At 51.1% G+C, this 18,246-nt stretch overlaps 1 protein-coding gene across 2 annotated transcripts; it reads right to left on the bottom strand.

Annotated features, from left to right (window-relative positions):
• Positions 1–1,846: 1,846 nt before the first annotated feature.
• Positions 1,847–5,020, bottom strand: ISLR (immunoglobulin superfamily containing leucine rich repeat). Of its 2 annotated transcripts, none has more exons than XM_066278136.1 (2): positions 4,672–5,020; positions 1,847–3,861 (listed from the first exon to the last, which is right to left on the bottom strand). In XM_066278136.1, exon 2 carries the CDS (start codon positions 3,850–3,852, stop codon positions 2,566–2,568), a length of 1,287 nt encoding a protein of 428 aa, XP_066134233.1. In that variant the 5' UTR covers positions 3,853–3,861; positions 4,672–5,020; the 3' UTR covers positions 1,847–2,565. The 2 variants fall into 2 exon arrangements, with proteins under 2 accessions (XP_066134233.1, XP_066134234.1); XM_066278137.1 differs by lacking the exon at positions 4,672–5,020 and adding an exon at positions 4,053–4,400 and having other exon boundaries at positions 1,847–3,857.
• Between the last annotated feature and the right edge of the window lie 13,226 nt (positions 5,021–18,246).

The following is an 18,246-nucleotide window of genomic DNA, read 5'->3' as shown; positions in this document are numbered from 1 at the left end:
AAGCCAGGGTCGGGGCCAGGGAGCTGGAGCCGGCCCCTTTGAGGCTGCCTGTGAGGAGGACAAAGAGGACAGACTCTGATATTCCCCTTGCAGCCCATGAGAAATATCTTCCTGGCCCTTTGTCTGTGACTGACAAGATCACAGGGAGGAGAAGGCAGACTGGGTCTCAACCCTCAATAAGGAAGCAGTCACAATAGAGTGTGATTAGGCTGGGACCCTGGACACCCAGTGCTATGTGAGCTCAAGGAGGGGGAATAGTCACACTGGGAAGCAGGGGACAGGGCATCTGGGAAGGCTTTCTGGAAGAGGTGACACCTAAGCCAAGTCTAGAAGGCTGACAGCCAAGTAAGGAACCAGAGAATGGTGTGCAGCTTGAGGGAACAACATGAGTAAAGATGCAGAGGATAACCCATTGCAGAGTATTTAGCAAATAATTAAATAGCAGTTCCAAGAGGGGCCGGGAATTGAGGCTTGTGTGACTATGGTGGGAGAGCCAGTCAGTGGCCATGAGTGATTGGCTGGGGACTCAGCTTCACTCAGGACAGTAGGGGCCAGGGATGAGTTCTAAGCAGGGGAGTCACTAGTTTGCTAGTTCATTCAGAGCACAGCTATTCCCTGGCCACTCCTGACTCGGGTCTTAGGCCCACTTCTTAGTTCAAGAAGCCAGGCCTCCTCAACCATGAATGAAATCAGACATCAGGGGTCCAAGCATCACCATGGACTATCCTGTCTTTTGTTTTCTAAGGAAACGAGCCCAGAAATGGGCAGAGACTTACTCACAGTGGCACAGCATAGGGATCAGCTCCTTCCTGCTGCTTTCCCCCAGATACACAGTAGTCTTTGACATATGCTGCCAGTGATATCTGTCCAGTGGGAGCTGCAAGCTGATGAGGGGGGTGGAGAAGTGCTGAATGGGACCGGGAGGCACAGGGAGGGGTGCTAGCCAGCCTCCAAGGCTCACAGCTGCTACCCTAGGCTCCTTGGTCCCCCTGCCTCTGCCTTGCTGGGCTCAGCAGTCCTGGGGGTTTAGGGTAGAGGTGGTGGAACCTCTCCATGGGGTATTGTCCTTTGATTGGAAAGGGATGGGGACAGAGGCAGAGGGGAGACATATCTGACCCAGCACTGACACGAGGTTCTATAATCCCCAGGCCCTGACGTCATTTACATGCTCCCTGTCCTGAGAGACCACAGGTGCTACCAGGCTGGCATCCCCCATCAGTTCCTGGGTTCCCGGTCCTTCTGCTCTGTGGGGGAAGACTCCCAGAAAAGACCTCCCTCCAGGAAGGCCACTTTCTCTTCCTGAAATGAGAGGAAGGACATCCATTTCCTCTGGCTTCTTCCTCAAATCTGTCTCTTAGTCTCAGTCTCCCTAGGTTTGTCCTCCCCTCTATGTCCTATGTCCCCTATCCCCACCCTTCTCTTGCCTGTGCACCTTACTTTGCCTGTTCCTCTTCTATATTCCCGTCCTGTCTCCCGTCTATATTCCCTGACATCTCTTCCTTGGACAGGACCAGGAGGAGGGGCCACCACCCAGGTGCTTGAGTTCCCTGCCTCTCTGTAGTGGCCCCTCAGACCCCTACTGGCAGAAAGCCCCACTCAGGGGCCCAGTGAAGCCTCTGGGAAGGCTGTCAGCCTAGCTCCCTCATCGGTCTCATGGGCTAATTTAGGGAGGAGGGACCTCTTCATCTCAGCTCAGCTGGAGGTCCAGCCTCTCTGGGCTACCCTGTCTGTGTGCCTCATAGTCTGTGTGCCTCGTGGCCCCATCCCATGTAGATAGGCAGGCTGACCGTCTACCCCCTCCCCACAGGGGCTTCTACACCAGACAAAACTCCAGGCAGACACAGGGGAGCATTGGAAATGCTGTTTATTTCTCTGCTGCCCCCAGGCTGGCTGGCCTCCTTGGAGAGCAGGCTACAGACACAGACCTGGAGAGACAAGAAGGGCAGGTGTCCAGGCTGAAGGGGCACAGGCTGAGGGAGGAAGGGTGAGGAGAGAAAGGCCACCCCAGATCCTCCAGGCCTTTCTAAGACAAGGGTAGAGACCCGGAGCCCCCAAGTCATCAGAGAAAGCCGCCTGGCAGCTGGAACTCAAGCAGATCACTAAGAGCCTCAGAGCCACACTGGCCAGTGCCCCGACATCCTGCTCCAGTCTCCTGTGTCCTGTCTACTTCAGGCTACCTTCCTGCCAAGCCCCAAGCCCCCAGCCTTCACCAGCTGGTCAGTCCCAGTGCCTGGATTCCATCTGTGAGGCTTTGCCCAGTTGCATAGGGCGATACCCTGTTAGCATGCTGCCCGCCTAGGGGAGCACAGGCCGTGTGGTTAGCAGCAAGGAGCATCAAAGGTGGTGAGTTAGGGGGTCATATTCTGTCTTAGTCACTAACTTTGAGCAAGTCTAGAAGTCGAGGTGGAGAATGTTCTAGAAAAGGTTGGAAGGGGAGGTAGGAAGATGTGATGTCCCCACCAAACATGGACCTTGGGAGTTGCTAACCCCAGACCCCTGCAGGGACATCCACATAGTCAGAGGGAGGCCCTGGGGCTTCTCCAGCCCAGCTGGGTGGGGGCGGGGCTAGAAGGAAGTGAAGAGGAAGAGGAGGAGGCTCTGGCCCAGCAGGAGCAGGCCTGGGAGCTGCTGCCCAGAGACCCCTTCACCCGCTGCTGCAGCCTCCTGGACCCCTGTGCGGCTGAGGTAGATGATGACCACGTTGTCCTCGGGACCTGAAGGCTGCACCTCATTGTTGACTGTGTAGCAGCCCTTCCCCTCTGCTGCTCTGCCATGGAACCTACGCCCTAGCACATCCTCGCCACCCTCGCCTGGCGTAGCCAGCGCCACATTCACTGAGCTCTCTGCACTGCCCAGCTCATTGGTGGCCAGGCAGCTGTAGGTACCTTCCTCCAGCTTGCCGAAGTCAGGGATGAGCAGGCTGCCATTGGCAAATGCCTGGAAGCGCAGCCGGCTGCTGGCTGTAAGGGTACCGGGCAGGGCACGCCCATCAGTGCCCACGTTAGGGCTGGCGATCTCCACCATGCCTCCAGGCGTCTGGATGTGCCAGTGCAGCTGGGGAGCTGGCTGGCCCTCTGCATCACAGTGGAGTGCCAGCACAAAGCCTGGCCGGAGCTCCGCACCATCCTGGCTGGGCTGGTATGTGAGCTGCACCAAGGGCGCCGAGCAGGGCAGTGGCAGCAGGCGGGTCAGCAGTGTGCCCCTCAGCACGTGGGGTGACGTGCAGGTGATGTTGTCCTGCTCTGGGATGGACACGGCTGTGGTCAGGGCCCATGTCTTGAACCACATGATGCCACAGGTGCAGTCAAAAGGGTTGTCATTGAGCTGCAGGTGGGACAGTGCAGTGAGCGGAGCAAAGGTACCCTCGGCCAGCGTGTGTAAACGGTTGTGGTTGAGCTGCAGTGAGCGCAGCGCATGGAGGCTGCGGAAGGCGTCCTGGGGGATGAAGGTCAACTCGTTGCTGTCCATCTTGAGCAATTGGAGGGCACTGAGGTTGTGCAGGTCCCTCCAGGCAAAGTCAGAGATAAGGTTGTGGCTAAGGTCCAGGCTCTTAAGGTGGCCCAGGGAGGCCAATGCGCCAGCAGCCACCGTGCGGATCTCATTGTGTGCCAGCCACAGTGACTGCAGCAGGGGCACCTCCTGGAAGGCTCCTTCTGGCAAGCTGGGCAACCGGTTAGCAGACAGGCTCAACGTGGTTACATTGGCTGGGAAGCCAGGCGGCACAGCCTCTAGATCACGGTAGGCACAGTCAGCGATCTGGAATCCGTACTTCTGGCCGCAGTCACAAGGCTCAGGACAGGCCAGCCCCAGGCCCAGGAGGACCGCCCAGCACAGCAGACACAGTTCCTCCATTTCTACTTCCTGCGGAGAAAGACATGTCACCCAGGTGACTCCAAGGCCATGGGAGGCAGGTGTCCCAGTCAGGACCCCCATCCAGAGTTCTTCCCTGTCAGAAGGCCCTTCCCCATGTAAGCCCAGCTGAGACCCAACACCAATAGCCCACCACCCCTATTCTACAGAACAGGAAACTGAGGCCCAAGAAGGGCCAGGACTTGCCCGAGGTCATGCAGCCCGGAGAGGTAAAGACAGGATGGGAGAGAACCCCAGCTCCTCCTCCAAGTGGGAGCTCTCCCTGTCTGGGCTGGCTCCTAGCTGACTTTATGACTCGGAATCTTTTTCCAGCCTCCCCTTCCCCCAGCACTCAGTAGAGCCTCCCTCCTGACGTCCCACATTCTGGCCACAGTCCCTCCCACCAGAGCCCCCAATAGGTCGCTGTGCCCTGGCCCAGACAAGGCCCTTGTGCCCTGCACACCACCTCCACCTGCCCTGCACACCCCTCCCGCTCCTGCCAGCAGTGATCACAGCAGACACCAGACCCTTTCTACAGAGTCACCCCCTTGTCCTGTTCTGTTCAAACTACATGAGGCAGTTGCCTAAATAAACCCTGCCAGGAACTCTCAGCTGGCGTGGGTGAGGCCAGAGGCTCGGCCCACACGCTGCTGGGATTTCTGGGACTGCAGCTGTTGGAGGGCCAGATGTCCCCTGTACAGGCCCAAACAAGGGTTTGTCCTAAGCACCTCTACTCACCAGGAAAGTGTCCCAGGAGGCCCTGGGCTCAGCAAGCCTCCCCTCCTCCCACTGGCCCTCAGAGCCCTCCTTCTGCTGGCTTACCTTCAAAGAGCTCTTTCTCAGTCCAACGAAGCCTCTCCTAAGATCGACCCAGAAAGCACAAAAGCCTGAGTTAGCCCAGGGCAGTCTACCCAGCGAAGGGTGCCCAAGGGAAGGGGATGTTGCTGGAGGAAGGGGCAGCCTGGCCCCTGCACTCCCTGAGTCTGCCCTTCCTCGAGGGTGCCTGGGGCCAGCTGTGGAGAGGAGGCTGTGCTCTGCCTCCTCCCACCAAACAACTGCTTCTCTCCAACCACGGGGACTGTGTTTCTTAAGTGACACCAGAAACTTGAGGGGAAGATGCCAAATTTTTTTACTTTTCTCTCTCTCTTTCTCTCTCACTTTTAGCAGCTTCAACTTCCTTAAAGGCACAGCACTAGCTGGGTAGGACCCAAGAAAAAATAGGGCAGAAGGGTTTGTGTGGTAGGAAGGATAAGAAATCAAATCTCAAGAAAGGTAGGAGACCCCCTAACCTCACTTCCAACAAGAAAAAATTCTCTAAGCTGGGGCCAATGTGTGATTATGCTTATACTTACATGTGCACAGATGTGTGGCAATGAGTTTGTGTGTGTGTGAGACTGTGTGTGTTTGAGAATGAGTGTGCATGTGTGTGTTTGAGTAGGTATGAGACTGTCTTTGTGTGGTTTGTGTGTGTGTGTGTGAGTGTGCACACGCTTGTGTGTAGGAGTATGTATCTCTACATCTGTGTGTCTGTTTGGGTGAAGGGTGTGTCTCAATGAAAAGCTGAGGAGGCCAAAGTGTAGGAAACACCCACGGGCCTCCAAGGCTTCTGTGAGAAGCCAAAATGTGAGGCCTGTTTTTATAAGAAAAGACAACATGTCCTCCTCTTCCCCTCCGCCCACTCTGTCAGGCCAGCCTGCTGGCTCTGTACTGGGCTGCCTTAAACTCGTGCTGCTACCTGGGGAGGCCCCAAGTCCCAGCCCTGACTCCACACTGTACTGGGCAGGTGGGTGGGCTCAAGGTGGCAGACTGGGAGGCGATTGTGCTCCTACCCAGTAGCAGAAAGCTTGGGACAAGAAACAGCTGGGCTTGTTTCCTTTGCTAGGATTATGAGACATCCAGCCTCACAGAGGTGGGTCCATCACCCAGGACTGCCCACCTGGCAGGCAGAGGTGAGGTTGAAGACTTTGGCTCCTTCTGGAATGTTCTCTCTGTGGCCTCCCACTGTGCCTGGAGTGCCACTGTCCGTGGGTGCTGCATGCCGTGGGTGAGCACTGCTCCCCCGAGCTCCACTGTCCCCACACCGCCTGTGTGGAAGGGGGACATGCCTTCAGTGTGAGACTATCTGACCCTTTTCCCCCAACGGGAATCCCAGGGGAGAGGAAATGAGGGGGAGAAAGAGGCCCCAAACCAGAGAGCTGGAAGAGGTGCCCAAAGAGGAAGGGACCCCTGAAAACTTTCTAGAGGAGATATGTTTGCCCCCCACAGCACAGGCCTACTCATGTCCCCTCCATCTTCCTCCCCCAAGCTTCCTTTCCTTCTGTCTGTACTCCTGGCTGAATTCTGCTCACAACAGAATTACCCTCTTGGCAGGGCCAGGATAGACAGGTGTGATCTTTGGCTTGGAACATCCTCCTGGGAGTCCCCACCACAGCTGATTACATCCTCACTCCCCCACCACAGAGCAAGGCCACAGAAGCCCTGCAGTACACCCTGGTCTGATGCGAAGCTATTCTCAGAGTCTAACTGAGCTCCCTCCCACTGCAGGTGAAGCCATGTCTCTGGTATCATCATTATCATGCTAGAAAATTTAGGGAAGATCCTAAATTTGTTGGGTCAACGAGAAGCTGGAAGTACAGGCATCCAGAATTCAAGAGATCAGCAACTTCATGCCAGTCAGGGAGGGCTTCCCAGCAAAGGGGGATTTCACAGCCCATATGCCACCTCCCGGGTGCTCTGGGGAGCTCCCAGTCTCGACCCAGCCCTGTCCTCTAAAACACACCAGGGTTTCAAAATGCAGAAATCCTCCCTAGACCTCAGCCTTCCTGCTGCTGCTGGTTCTCTCTGGCATTTTGGGCTTCCGTTGCACATCACCTCCTCAGAGCATATCTTTTCTGATATCACCAGGGCTACAGTGGATTCCCCCATTAATTACTCTTGCAGACCTTCTTGTATTTTTGACAGCTCTTGTTTTCTCCTGGACTTACTACTTGTCTTTTTCTTGGTGTGTGTATGGGGTGGGGGTGGGGGATTAGGTTCCTTTTTTTTTTTAATACTTCTCACTAATAAATCCAAGCTTCCCCTGGTTGGGTGAGGCTCCTCTGGACGCAGGTGCGCAAACGGGTCCTCCATCAGTACTGTCTTCTGAAAGAGCTCTCTCCCTGGGCTTTCTGGCGTGTTTGGTTCCATGTCTTTAGAGGCCCATGGTGCCACAGGCCCACGAGGATGGCCCTCCATTACTGAGGCTCCCTGTCACTTCTTGGGTGGGATCTCTTGCTTCTGGATCCCACATCTTCCCCTCGTTAACTCACTCATTTTGACAGAACACACCTGTCTGACAGTGACACAAAGGACTACCAGCCACCATATAAGAAGGTACCTTCAGACCAAAAAGTGAAGCTGGCAACTTCCCAGGACATAACAAAATTCTTTGCAGAGTGATTTACTTATGGGAAGATTGGGTAGGAGTGGAGCGGAGCAGACGACCCAGCACTATGTGCAGACTGTTCTCCCCTCCAGACCCTGTAACTGTACGTTTTGTACAGCATAACTTGGGTACTTATGACTGATAGGACAAGGGGATGCAGACTGCAGTAGTGCCAGGGGCCACTCCTCCCAGAGGTCTTGTGATAGACGATGGTTTATAATAGATACTCATACTAGTTTGATACTCTATCTTGGTTGTCATGCCATTCTGGCTTGCCATGACTAATAAAAATACGCATGGTGACATTTTAAGGAATACAAAGCACCCTCAACTAGAAGGCTTTCCTGTGCTTGCTAAGGACAAAGGTCCAGTGTGAAACTTCAAAATGAAGTGGAAATCTGGACGCAGAGATGGAGCTGCTTTTGCTTACATTGACATCTCTGCAGTCCCTTTGTCCCAAACAGTGTCCAGAAACAGTGCACGGGGGATACATGTTTTGAGATTCTGCATGTCTGAAACTTTTCATTCTGTTCTGAATCATGATTAATAGTCTGACTGGGTATAGAATTCTTGATGGAGATCTTTTCTCACCCAGAATTTTAAAGGGGGCCCTCCCTTTAATGCCATTGTGGGAATGTTGCCCACAGTGCTGGAGTGGAGGGGTCCCCAGTTCTCTGACATTGATTCTGTGCACGGTACCTGGGGTTTTTCTTTTTGTCCCTTATCCTGGGTGTCCTCCTCAATGTTATCACTCCATCTGTCTAACAGACCTTTGGATTTCTGCTCTATCCATTTTAAATTTCAAAGATTCCTTTTTCTGTGCTGAATGCTCTCTTTAAACCATATTGTGCAGTCAGTTGAGTTCATTTAAAAATAAAATATATTGCATCACGTTCTCATTTCACAGATAAATATTTTTTATTTTTGGGGGGAGAACAAAAGCCCTTTTATTACTGTTTTTAAAGTTTCTTTCTATAGACATTGTCTGTTTCCTTCAAGTTGTATTTTTTTTCCTGTTTGCTTGCTTGTTTGGGACTACGTGTTTCCTATCAGAGGTTTCCACAGTTAAGTCACTCAGTGGAGATTTAGTCCTGTGCATTTAATGCGAGAACCCTCTATGTGACAGGAAGCCTGTTGAAGGCAGACATCTTGTCCTCATAGTTGTTGTTAACCCCTGGCACAGAGAAGATGCTCAATAAATCTCTCTCTTTAAAATTTTTCTATTGATTGAGATAGATAGTTAGAAGCATCAACTTATTGTTCCACTTAGTTATTCCACTTAGTTGTGTATTTATTGATTGCTTCTCGTTAGTGCCTTGAACCTGTGACCTCGGTGCACCGGGATGATGCTTTATCCACTGAGCAACCCAGCCAAGGCCTCAATGAATGTCTCTTAATTCAATGGACGGGTGGGTTGGATGGGCATCAGATGCCAGAAATGAAAGCACTTTAAAGGTCATCTTTTCTGTATCTTCATTTTACATGTAGGGACATGCCCAAGGTTATGTGATTCCTTAGGATGGGACATTTTTAAAATATTTCACACAATTTGGGAGGCCCACTCTGTTGGGTGGATGAGTGTGTTACTAGCCTTCCTGGTAGAGGGAGCCTTTGTGCCCCCCTACCCACCCTCAGAACCTTGATGGCTGCTCTCACAATCCCACCTGGACAGCCACAGGGGCCCAAGGGCAGGAGGACAGAGAGGAACCTGCTCATCCAGGCAGAACTGATTCTGTACACATGGGTCACTGACAGTTCTTCCTCGTCTGTTCAAATCCCACTGCTGCCCGAGGCTGCAGCCATGCCCCACCTCCACCAGAAAGGACAACAGGGCAAGGGCCACCAGGGCCCAGGGGCCTCAGCTGAGAACTATTGGATGTGGCAGGTGGCATGTCACAGTGGGGCACACAGGGCCAACTTCTGCTGAATCTGAGGAGTGGCTGTGCCCACCTCCAAGGATGGGGCTTACTGCCTCCCAGAGAGCCTGTGTGCTCTCATATGCTGGAAGTTCCCCTGAAAGGCTGCCCACAGGAGATGGTGCAAGCAGGGAAGGAGACAAGACAGGCCAACTCCCCACCCTCCTCTCGGCCCAGGTGTTCCCTGCGGGCTGCCACTCCCTGCCCTCAGCCAAGAGATGGGAGCACTGCTGAGTCATGGATTCCTCACACCACAGATGGGGGCCTAGGGGCCACCCCACCATCCCTGGGCCCTCAGCAGTCCCATATCCACTGGTGGGAGAATTGGGGGAAGGGGAAGGGATCAGGTCTGGAAGCCCCTTCTGCGACCTCTGCCAGCTTGAGGCACCTGTGGGCCTCAAGTAGAGTGACCGACTGTCCAGGTTTGCCTAGGACTGCAGGGTTTTCCGGGATGCGGGACTTGCCACTGTAAAATCCAGCAGTCCTGGTCAAACCCGGATGGTCGGTCACCCTGTCAGGGGAGGTAGGTGGTGCTCACGCTGACTTTTCCCGCAGAGCTTTCCTTTCTTGCTTCTCCTTCCTCAGCCTTCCTTCCCTCCCTCCCTCCCAGAGAGGCCCACCTAGCTCTTGCTCCTCCCATTTCTCGCACTGCCCCCTCCCACCCTGGTGGCATCCAATCCCTCTCCAGCTGCTACCACTTAGCTGACTCCCACCCCAAAGAGGCCCCCTGAGGGGGCGGGGGTGGCTACAGGCCATGTCAGCTTTCCCTGGAAAGTAAAGAAGGATCCTGCAGGGGGAGAGAGAGAGAGAGAGAGAATAGAGTAAGAGGGACAGAGTTCAGCAGAGAGAGAACTGGAGAGAAAATGAGAGACAGCCCTGGGAGAAAAGAAGGGAGAGAAAAAGAGGGGAACTGGAGGTCTCTAACTGTCAGGGTTAGACTGGAGGTGGAGCAAGGAAGCAAGACTCAGAAAAGGTGGTGGAGAAAGAGGGTCTGATGGACCTGACACAGGCTCCAGAGGAAAGAGACAGGGTCACTGGGATGTGGCCCACTGTGGCTGAGGGAAGGGGCAGGCTGGTCTCAATCCTAGCCCCTAATTCCCTCCACACAGCCTCTTGGAATAATTGTATTAGAGACTTCCCTATTTTGTATATTGGATTAAAGGTTTTGATCTCTGCACTATAAAATGGGGGCAGAACGGGAGCTTGCTCTCTCAGTTCCTGGGATTATTAGCATTAGAGGAGAGAGCAGAGAGCAGGAGGCCAGGAGAAGCAGCCAGGATGGTGGAATGTTGAGTGAGAAGCCAGTTTGTGCAGAGTTTGTGCAGGGAGAAGGAAGGAGATGGGGAACAGAGGTGAATAAGTCTGGTGAGCTAGAAACCTTTGATTCTAGGAGACTCGGATAAGTCAGTAGCTTTGTGAGCACTGAATGTGAGTGGGTTTTGGAGCCCAGTGTGTGTTTTTACTTGCCCGCCAGGTGCAAGCTAGGATTAAAGATGATGGCCCACCAGTTTTTGGCTCTGTTGTTTCATTACCATCCGAATTCAATGCGAACCTGCATGGGCCAGGCAGCTGTGATAGTGGCCGTGGATACTGTCTTTATTGGCATAGTCGGCAGGATTCGATACAGATCGACAAGGAGTCATCACCACCTTTGAGTGGTGGAGTAGAGGACTGGCTGCTGTTATGGTTCCCCATGGCTGTCCTTTTGGGGACCACAGGCTGGCTGACTTTTACAGCCATGGGTGAGGAAACAGAGCTCTGTGGAAGAGGCTGCCTGGGACCTGCAAATCGAGCAGTGGAAGGAGCTGAAGCAAATGTGAGAGAAACAGATGCTGACCCTGGAGCTGGAGGAAGCGCTAGAGGAGGAGGCTGACCAGTTTGCAAGATTCGCCTGGAAAAGGAGCACCTGCTGGAGGAGAATTCAGAGGTTCGTGAGTTGCAGCTTGCCCTGGATGTTGTGGAGAGCCAGCAGTGGCAGGAGGCCGGGGCTGAGGCTGAGGCTGAGGCTGATGCTGAGGCCGGGTCCAGAGCTGCAAGGTCTGCGGAGCAGAAGGCTGTAGCAGCCCAGGGCTTGAGACCGGCAACAGGAGCTGGTGTTTTCAGTTCCTCTTTGGAGGATGAGGAGAATTGGGCTGGAGTTGCAATCCGCAGTCTCCAGAAGATGAGAGCCCAGCAGCAAGGAATACTTGCTATGTCCCTGGTAGGTCTGCGATTTGGGAACATAGGGCTGGACGCCATCATACTCTCCAGAGCCAAGATGGAAATGCTGACTGCCATTGCCACATGCCCCTCTTTGGGACAGTGTAAGACCTGCCAGGATGGCAGGAATAAGGGGGTTGGCTGACGCCCCATGTGCGTGGACTGATTCCTGGACTACGACCGGAGTGGGCACTGACTCCTTTGTTGGATGGACTTACAGATTTTGGACAATGTGAAATACCCTGATGGGGGTGAGGGGTGGCTTTGCTGAAAGCACTCCCCTGCCCTGGGAAGCTTTTCCCATGGCTAGAAAGAAGGCCGAGGACATTTTGTGCTTTGGGCTAAGTGCTCAGAGACTTTGTAATTGTTGAAACTGTATGATTTGTGCTGTTGTAATTTGTGTAATGTGCTAATTTCCTTGTACAGGGATGCCAGTGGTATAGATTGTGGGTAGTAAAGTGGGCATAGAGGTGGATTGTTGGGCAGATAAAATATATTATGCTCACTTTGTTAAAGATGGCGCTGCCCACATGGAAGCCTGTCACCCAGGTGATATTAATGTGTGTTGGGGGCGGGGTGTGGGCAGGCAGGATCCTTGTAGCCCGGGGCTTGGTTTTAGTACTAAGCCTTTCCCACCCTTTTTGATGTGGGGTGGTACAATCCCATCATGCCTCAGATAAATGACTTTGTATTAGAAACTTCCCTATTTTGTATATTGGATTAAAGATGATGGCCCACCAGTTTTTGGCTCCGTTGTTTCATTACCGTCTGTTCGAATCCAATGAGAACCTGCATGGGCCAGGCAGCTGTGATAGTGGCCGTGGATACTGGCTTCACAAAGAGAAACAGGGAGATGGGGCAGAGAGAGAGGGAGGGGCAGAGACTGAGCTGTGAGGAGAACAAGGGTGCAAAGGTGGGGTCGGTCAGGGGGAGGGTCAGGACCGCAGACACATGTGGCTCAGCACAGGTCAGGCTGCAACACATTTCCATGGAATGCCGCCACCACTGCTACGGCACACCCACTGCCAGGAAGAGGATGCAGGCTGGCCTCCAGGCTTTCCCAAACCTCAGTGCGTGACAAGGGATGCAAACACCCATTGGAGATGAAGGGGGGAAAGGCTGCTGACAATGGGGAGAGCCAGGACACGTGATCATGCTGGCTTCAGTTCAAGGCAACCTTTCAGGGCAGACAGGCAGCCAGCATGCTCAAGGGTGGGGCACTGGCTGTAGAAGCCTCTGTACAGGACGCCCAGGTGGGGCAGGATGCTTCACAGCTCTGAGGGTCAAGAGGGTCAAGGGTCGAGGGTCAGGAAAGTGAGAACTCAGTACTAGGGAGATGTGACAGAGAAGTTGGGAATTCAATTTTCATAACAAAGCAAAGAATGCAAATGATAAAACAGACTGACAATTTTATAACAAAGTGCTGCAGTTCTCTGTCCCCGTCTTTCCTTCCCTCCATCCATTCCCCAGAGGCAACAACTTGGAATGGTTACTGTTTTTAGTTCCACTGTAGTCACACATGTCAGTCCTGCCTATAACATGTGCAAGGCCTAGGGGGAGGTACATGTAGAGGCATACAGACCATATGTCTATGTATGTAAAAGTTATAAATCCTACCAACTACGTAATATATTCTATTTTCCTACCTTGACAATTGCGCTTTCCTAACCACTTGAAGGCCAAATTTAAACTGAGAATTCCTGAACTCCTCTGAGTCCTTCACCAGGACTAGCCAGGCAGATAGAGCCAGACTTGCAGTCTGGCAGTTGTCCTATTTCTCTCCCTGCCCCTCAAGAGGGGCTGTGCATACCTAGGTAGACACAGCAGCCTTCACACTCAAGTTCTGTCTGCATGAGCCACCTCCCTCACACTGACTTGGTCTGGAGGGGTCCTCCCTGTGGAAGAGTGGTCAGGGTGAAAAGACTTACACAGGACCTGGAAGCAGGCTCCGGCCATTCTATTTGAGCAGAGGATGCCAGGGTCTCAGGTCCTAGAAGCTTGGTCCAGAAATGGGGATGCAGGCTTTAGGGGAAAGTTCCCCTTGGAAAGGCATGGCCAGAGTAGGATTGCCAGATAAAATATGGAACACCCAGTTAAATCTGTTCAGACAAATAATAATTTTTTAGTATAAGTATGTCCCAAATATTACAATGGACATATTTGTGCTAAAAACGAAACAAAACAAAAATAAACCTACTCATTGTTTATCTGAAATTTCCAAATCTGGTAACTCTAAGCCAGAGGAGGGTCAAGGGAGAGTCCTATAATGCACAGGGGTCAGGGCAGGGGCCCCTCACCTGGATTAAAGCAACACTGACCTGCATAGGTCCCCAATTATATGCATAGACTCTCTTGTCTTAATACAGAAACTTCAGACAACATCTACTGACTTTTTTATGGGTTGAATTGTATTCTCTCCAAGGAGATGTGCTCATGTCCTAACCTCCAGTACCGCAGAATGAGACCTTATTTGGCAATATCATCATCTTTAAAGCGGTAATCAAGTTAAAATGAAGTCATTAGGGTGGGCCCTAACTTAATAGAATTGGTGATCTCATCAAAAAAGAACACAGAGGAGCACATGATTTGTGAAGATACAGATATTGGAGTGGCACATCTGCAAGGAAAACACCACCCAAGTCTGTGGGCAACCGCCAGCCCTGGGGAGAAGGGCAGAGCTTCTGCCGTAGCCTTAGAAGGGACCATCCATGTCGACACCCTGATCTCATATCTCCAAGCTCCAGAACTGTGTGACAATAATTCTGTGGTTGAAGTCACCCAGTTTCTTGCAACCCCAGGAAATGAACACTCCTATGAAAAAATAAAGTTTTACTCACCTATTCCATTCTTCCCACCCTTTACTCTGCCTGGATTTTGCTAGTTACAATATTCTTGGTTCTTCTCTTGGTTACATTTGAGCTCTAAATAAGTACACCTGACTTCTCACTCCACATAGTGGAGATTCAATTTATCTACTTCCTACTATAGAAGATGCAAAATTTTACACTGTTGTCTATAATAGTCTTACTTCAACGTTATAAAAGACAGTAAGATAACCTCAGCCAGGTGGCTTGGTTAATTGGAGCATCAACCCAATATGCACGTGCAAAAAAGATTGTACGTTTGAGTTTTGGTCAGGACACATATAGGAATAGATTGATGTTTCTGTCTTTCCCTTCTTCTGTCTCTAAAATCTATAAATTTAAAAAAATTTTAAGAAGATCATATTTATATACTGTTTTGAAGGTATAATGAGGACTGAGGACAGTTGCATTTTGTCTATAGACTGACTTCAAAAGTTTTTTTTAAATATCAATAAACCAATATTGTTTTGGTGCCTAAGTGAGTACAGTTTGCTGCTGAGCCAAGGAGTGTGTAGCCAAGGATTGCACTTCCTCCTGCTCTGACGCAATGTAATGATGCCTAGGCCACTTCCAGGGTGTCTAGAAACACATTGAGGTCCTATGCTTTCCTTTTTCTTGGGGCTCCATCAGCTGCTTAAAGTCATGAGACATATTCTGTTTGCTTTATAGTTGGGTAACAGCTTCTTTGTATGGCTTCCGATCTTCCTGAAGTTTCTAATTACTTTCTTTAGTCTTACTGTTAAAGAATAACGTGCCTTCTCCAAATATACAAAGTCTTCACTGAGCATCACCAATGGGTTCTTGCAAATGGTGATTTTAATCAAAATGGCATACATATAAGAAAACTAATTTTGCCTCAGGCTGACATCAATAAGAATAAGGTTCTGATGGCATATTTCTGGTCACAAAATATCACCAGACTTTTAAATAAAGACCCCAAACCCCTCTAATACTAAACATTGATATAAACATGAACTATACACATGTTTAAGAAAGATGAATATAAATGAGAATGATTTTCCAACTCATTCCAGTTCAAGGGTGAGGGGTGCTGGAGCCTCTCCTGGCAGTGCAGGACACCAGGCAGGCCCTGCCCAGAACAGGACCCTCTTCTGCACTCACTCAGACTGGGATAATGGAGGCACACCAGTTCATCTCATGTGCACACACAGCTTTGTGATGTGGGAGGGAACCCATGAAAACATGAGGGGAACACGCCAATTCCACACAGACAGCAATGCCACCGGGCAGGGTCCAAGGATCGGTGTTTTCTCCTCATCAACACTGCAATGAAGCAACATTATTGGAGGACCCAGTACAGAACTGTACTAGAACTGACCTACCTTTGAATACATTGTGACAAGGTGCCAGGAAATTGTAAAACTGTAGAAAAAGTAAATGCCATTTCTTGTATTTTCTACGCTCTCTGTAACCCCCACTTGGAAAATTTTTATGTTTCTGTGCAAACTTGCAAACTAAGATAGAGACCACAAGATGTATTTACTGTTAGCAAAAGGTTGAAAAGGCTTGCAAAGTAGAGATGAACTAACATGATAAGTAACTGCTAGTTTCTGCTTATGTGAAATAGCTTTTTGCACCAGCTGTGGCTTATAAAACCCTAAAACTCTTGTCTCTCAGGCTGCTGATATGGAATTTGTTTTGCCCCAGCTGCCTGCTTTGGATAAACTCCTCTCAAATTCTGGAATTCTGGTGTCTCTTTGGGACTCACTGGTCACTTTATAACAACATCTCCCTGTGTTGACATTGCCTAGTATTAGAAGTCCCTTTCCTTAATGACTTACTTTAGTGCCTTTTGTTGATTGTTGCTTGAAGCCCTTTGAAACCCCCAGCCCCTCTCAGCTGTAGGACCCAGAATGACAAGACATCTTGTCACAGAGCCCATGCAAAGCTTCATGCCTCTCCCTGGTACTCAATTGTTACGTTCCTTCTTAGAACACATTCAATGCTAGGGAACTTGCTACTCCAAGTAGTCCATGGTTTTGGAGATGTTTTGAGGGTCTTTTTCTTGGAAGAATTCCCACTATCATTAGCCTTTTCTGTTCCCCCCTGCCTAGTCCTACCTCAGGATTTTCCCTCAGGGAGCAGCTAGGGAAAGACCATGTTCTGTTGGTTTATCTTTTATCTTCCTCCTTCACAAAGCACACCCATGAGGTGACCCCAATTGCCCCACTGGGAATGCGAGTTCTTCACTGACTGTGCCCCTCCCTTCCTTCCTTCCTTCCTTCCTTCCTTCCTTCCTTCCTTCCTTCCTTCTTCTCTTTCTTTCTTCCATTGAGAGGTTTTATTTGTATGTATGTGTTCAATCTCTAGAAAAAGAATCCCAGGATGTTCCCTCTGTGTTCTCCTCTTTTTTTTTTTTTTTTTTTTTTTTTTGTATTTTTCTGAAGTGAGAAGCAGGGAAGTAGAGATAGACTCCTATGTGTGCCCAACCAGGATCCACCTGGCATGCCCACTAGGGGGCGATGCTCTGCCCATCTGGGCCATTGCTCCATTGCAACTGGAACCATTCTAGCACCTGAGGCAGAAGCCATGGAGCCATCCTCAGCACCCGGGCAACTTTGCTCCAATGGAGCCTTGGCTGCAAGAGGGCAAGAAAGAGATAGAGAGAAAGGAGAGGAGGAAGGATGGAGAAGCAGATGGGTGCTTCTCCTGTGTGCCCTGGCCAGGAATCAAACCTGGGACTTCCACACGCCAGGCCAACACCCTACTGCTGAGCCAACCGGCCAGGGCTGTGTTCTCCTCTTGTTTCTTCCTGGACTTTGCTGTCCTCTGAGGTTCTAAGTACAGTGAAACCAAACTGACGGGACAGAAGCAGGTGGTTCTGCCATTTTTCTAGATCTTTGAGTTGCTCATCATATTGGACTGACCACTGCACACCTGTTTAACCTGCTATGGGATTCACAGCAATTTCCCCAGACCTGTGGTCATCTGTGATGTCAAATTTGCCAATGTAACCATGCCTCATCGTCACAGTTGGAAACTGGGCGGTGACTTTGTAACATGGCCTAATAAGAACCTGGAGTTTGCCTCTTTGTTTGTCATTGTTGGTGCTTTAGAAGGTGTCAGCCAGGACATTGATGTGCAGCATTATAGTACATGGACAGATGACAGGAAGAGATGGCAATGCTTTCTGCTGCTCACTTGGTCTTTTAACCTGCGAGGCTAACCTCCAAGGAGGAGGGCTGTCTAGGGGAAGGAGGGGTAGAAGGCAGTTCGGTGGAGCACCTTGGCTGACCAGCTTCTCCTCAAGTATGTGAGCCATTAGGCTGGGGGTACCTCAGATGCCAGGGTGAGGATGCTTAAAGGCAGCAGCACCAATACCCTAACCCCTGTCTCTCCCAGGTATTGTCTCTGACGTTTTTAGGAAAGAATCCTCCAGTTTTGGCTGTGATGAGATCAGAAAAATTATTTAATTATATTCCTATTTGTTTCCCTTTTTTAATTAATTAATTAATTTCTGAAGCTGGAAACAGGGAGAGACAGTCAGACAGACTCCCGCATGCGCCCGACCGGGATCCACCCGGCACGCCCACCAGGGGGCGACGCTCTGCCCCTCCGGGGTGTCGCTCTTTTGCTACCAGAGCCACTCCAGCGCCTGGGGCAGAGGCCAAGGAGCCATCCCCAGCGCCTGGGCCATCTTTGCTCCAATGGAGCCTTGGCTGTGGGAGGGGAAGAGAGAGACAGAGAGGAAGGAGAGGGGGAGGGGTGGAGAAGCAGATGGGTGCCTCTCCTGTGCCCTGGCGGGGAATCGAACCCGCGACTTCTGCACGCCAGGCCGACGCTCTACCACTGAGCCAAACGGCCAGGGCCCTGTTTGTTTCTTTTTAAAGATTTTATTTATTGATTTTGGGGAGGGGAAATGGGAGGCATCAACTCATAGTTGCTTCTCACATGTGCCTTGACCAGGAAAGCTGGGGGCCTCGAACCAGCAACCTCAGCATCCCAGGTCGACGCTTTATCCACTGCGCCACCA

Source organism: Saccopteryx bilineata, chromosome 4 (assembly GCF_036850765.1).
Source record: "Saccopteryx bilineata isolate mSacBil1 chromosome 4, mSacBil1_pri_phased_curated, whole genome shotgun sequence".
In the NCBI taxonomy this organism is placed as follows: domain Eukaryota; kingdom Metazoa; phylum Chordata; class Mammalia; order Chiroptera; family Emballonuridae; genus Saccopteryx; species Saccopteryx bilineata.
Note: the sequence above shows the minus strand (reverse complement) of the source record. Positions and strands in the feature narration are given on the sequence as shown.

Bases quoted from the DNA above. Each gene is read 5' to 3' on its own strand.
- ISLR (XM_066278136.1), bottom strand. From the start codon at position 3,852: ATGGAGGAACTGTGTCTGCTGTGCTGGGCGGTCCTCCTGGGCCTGGGG.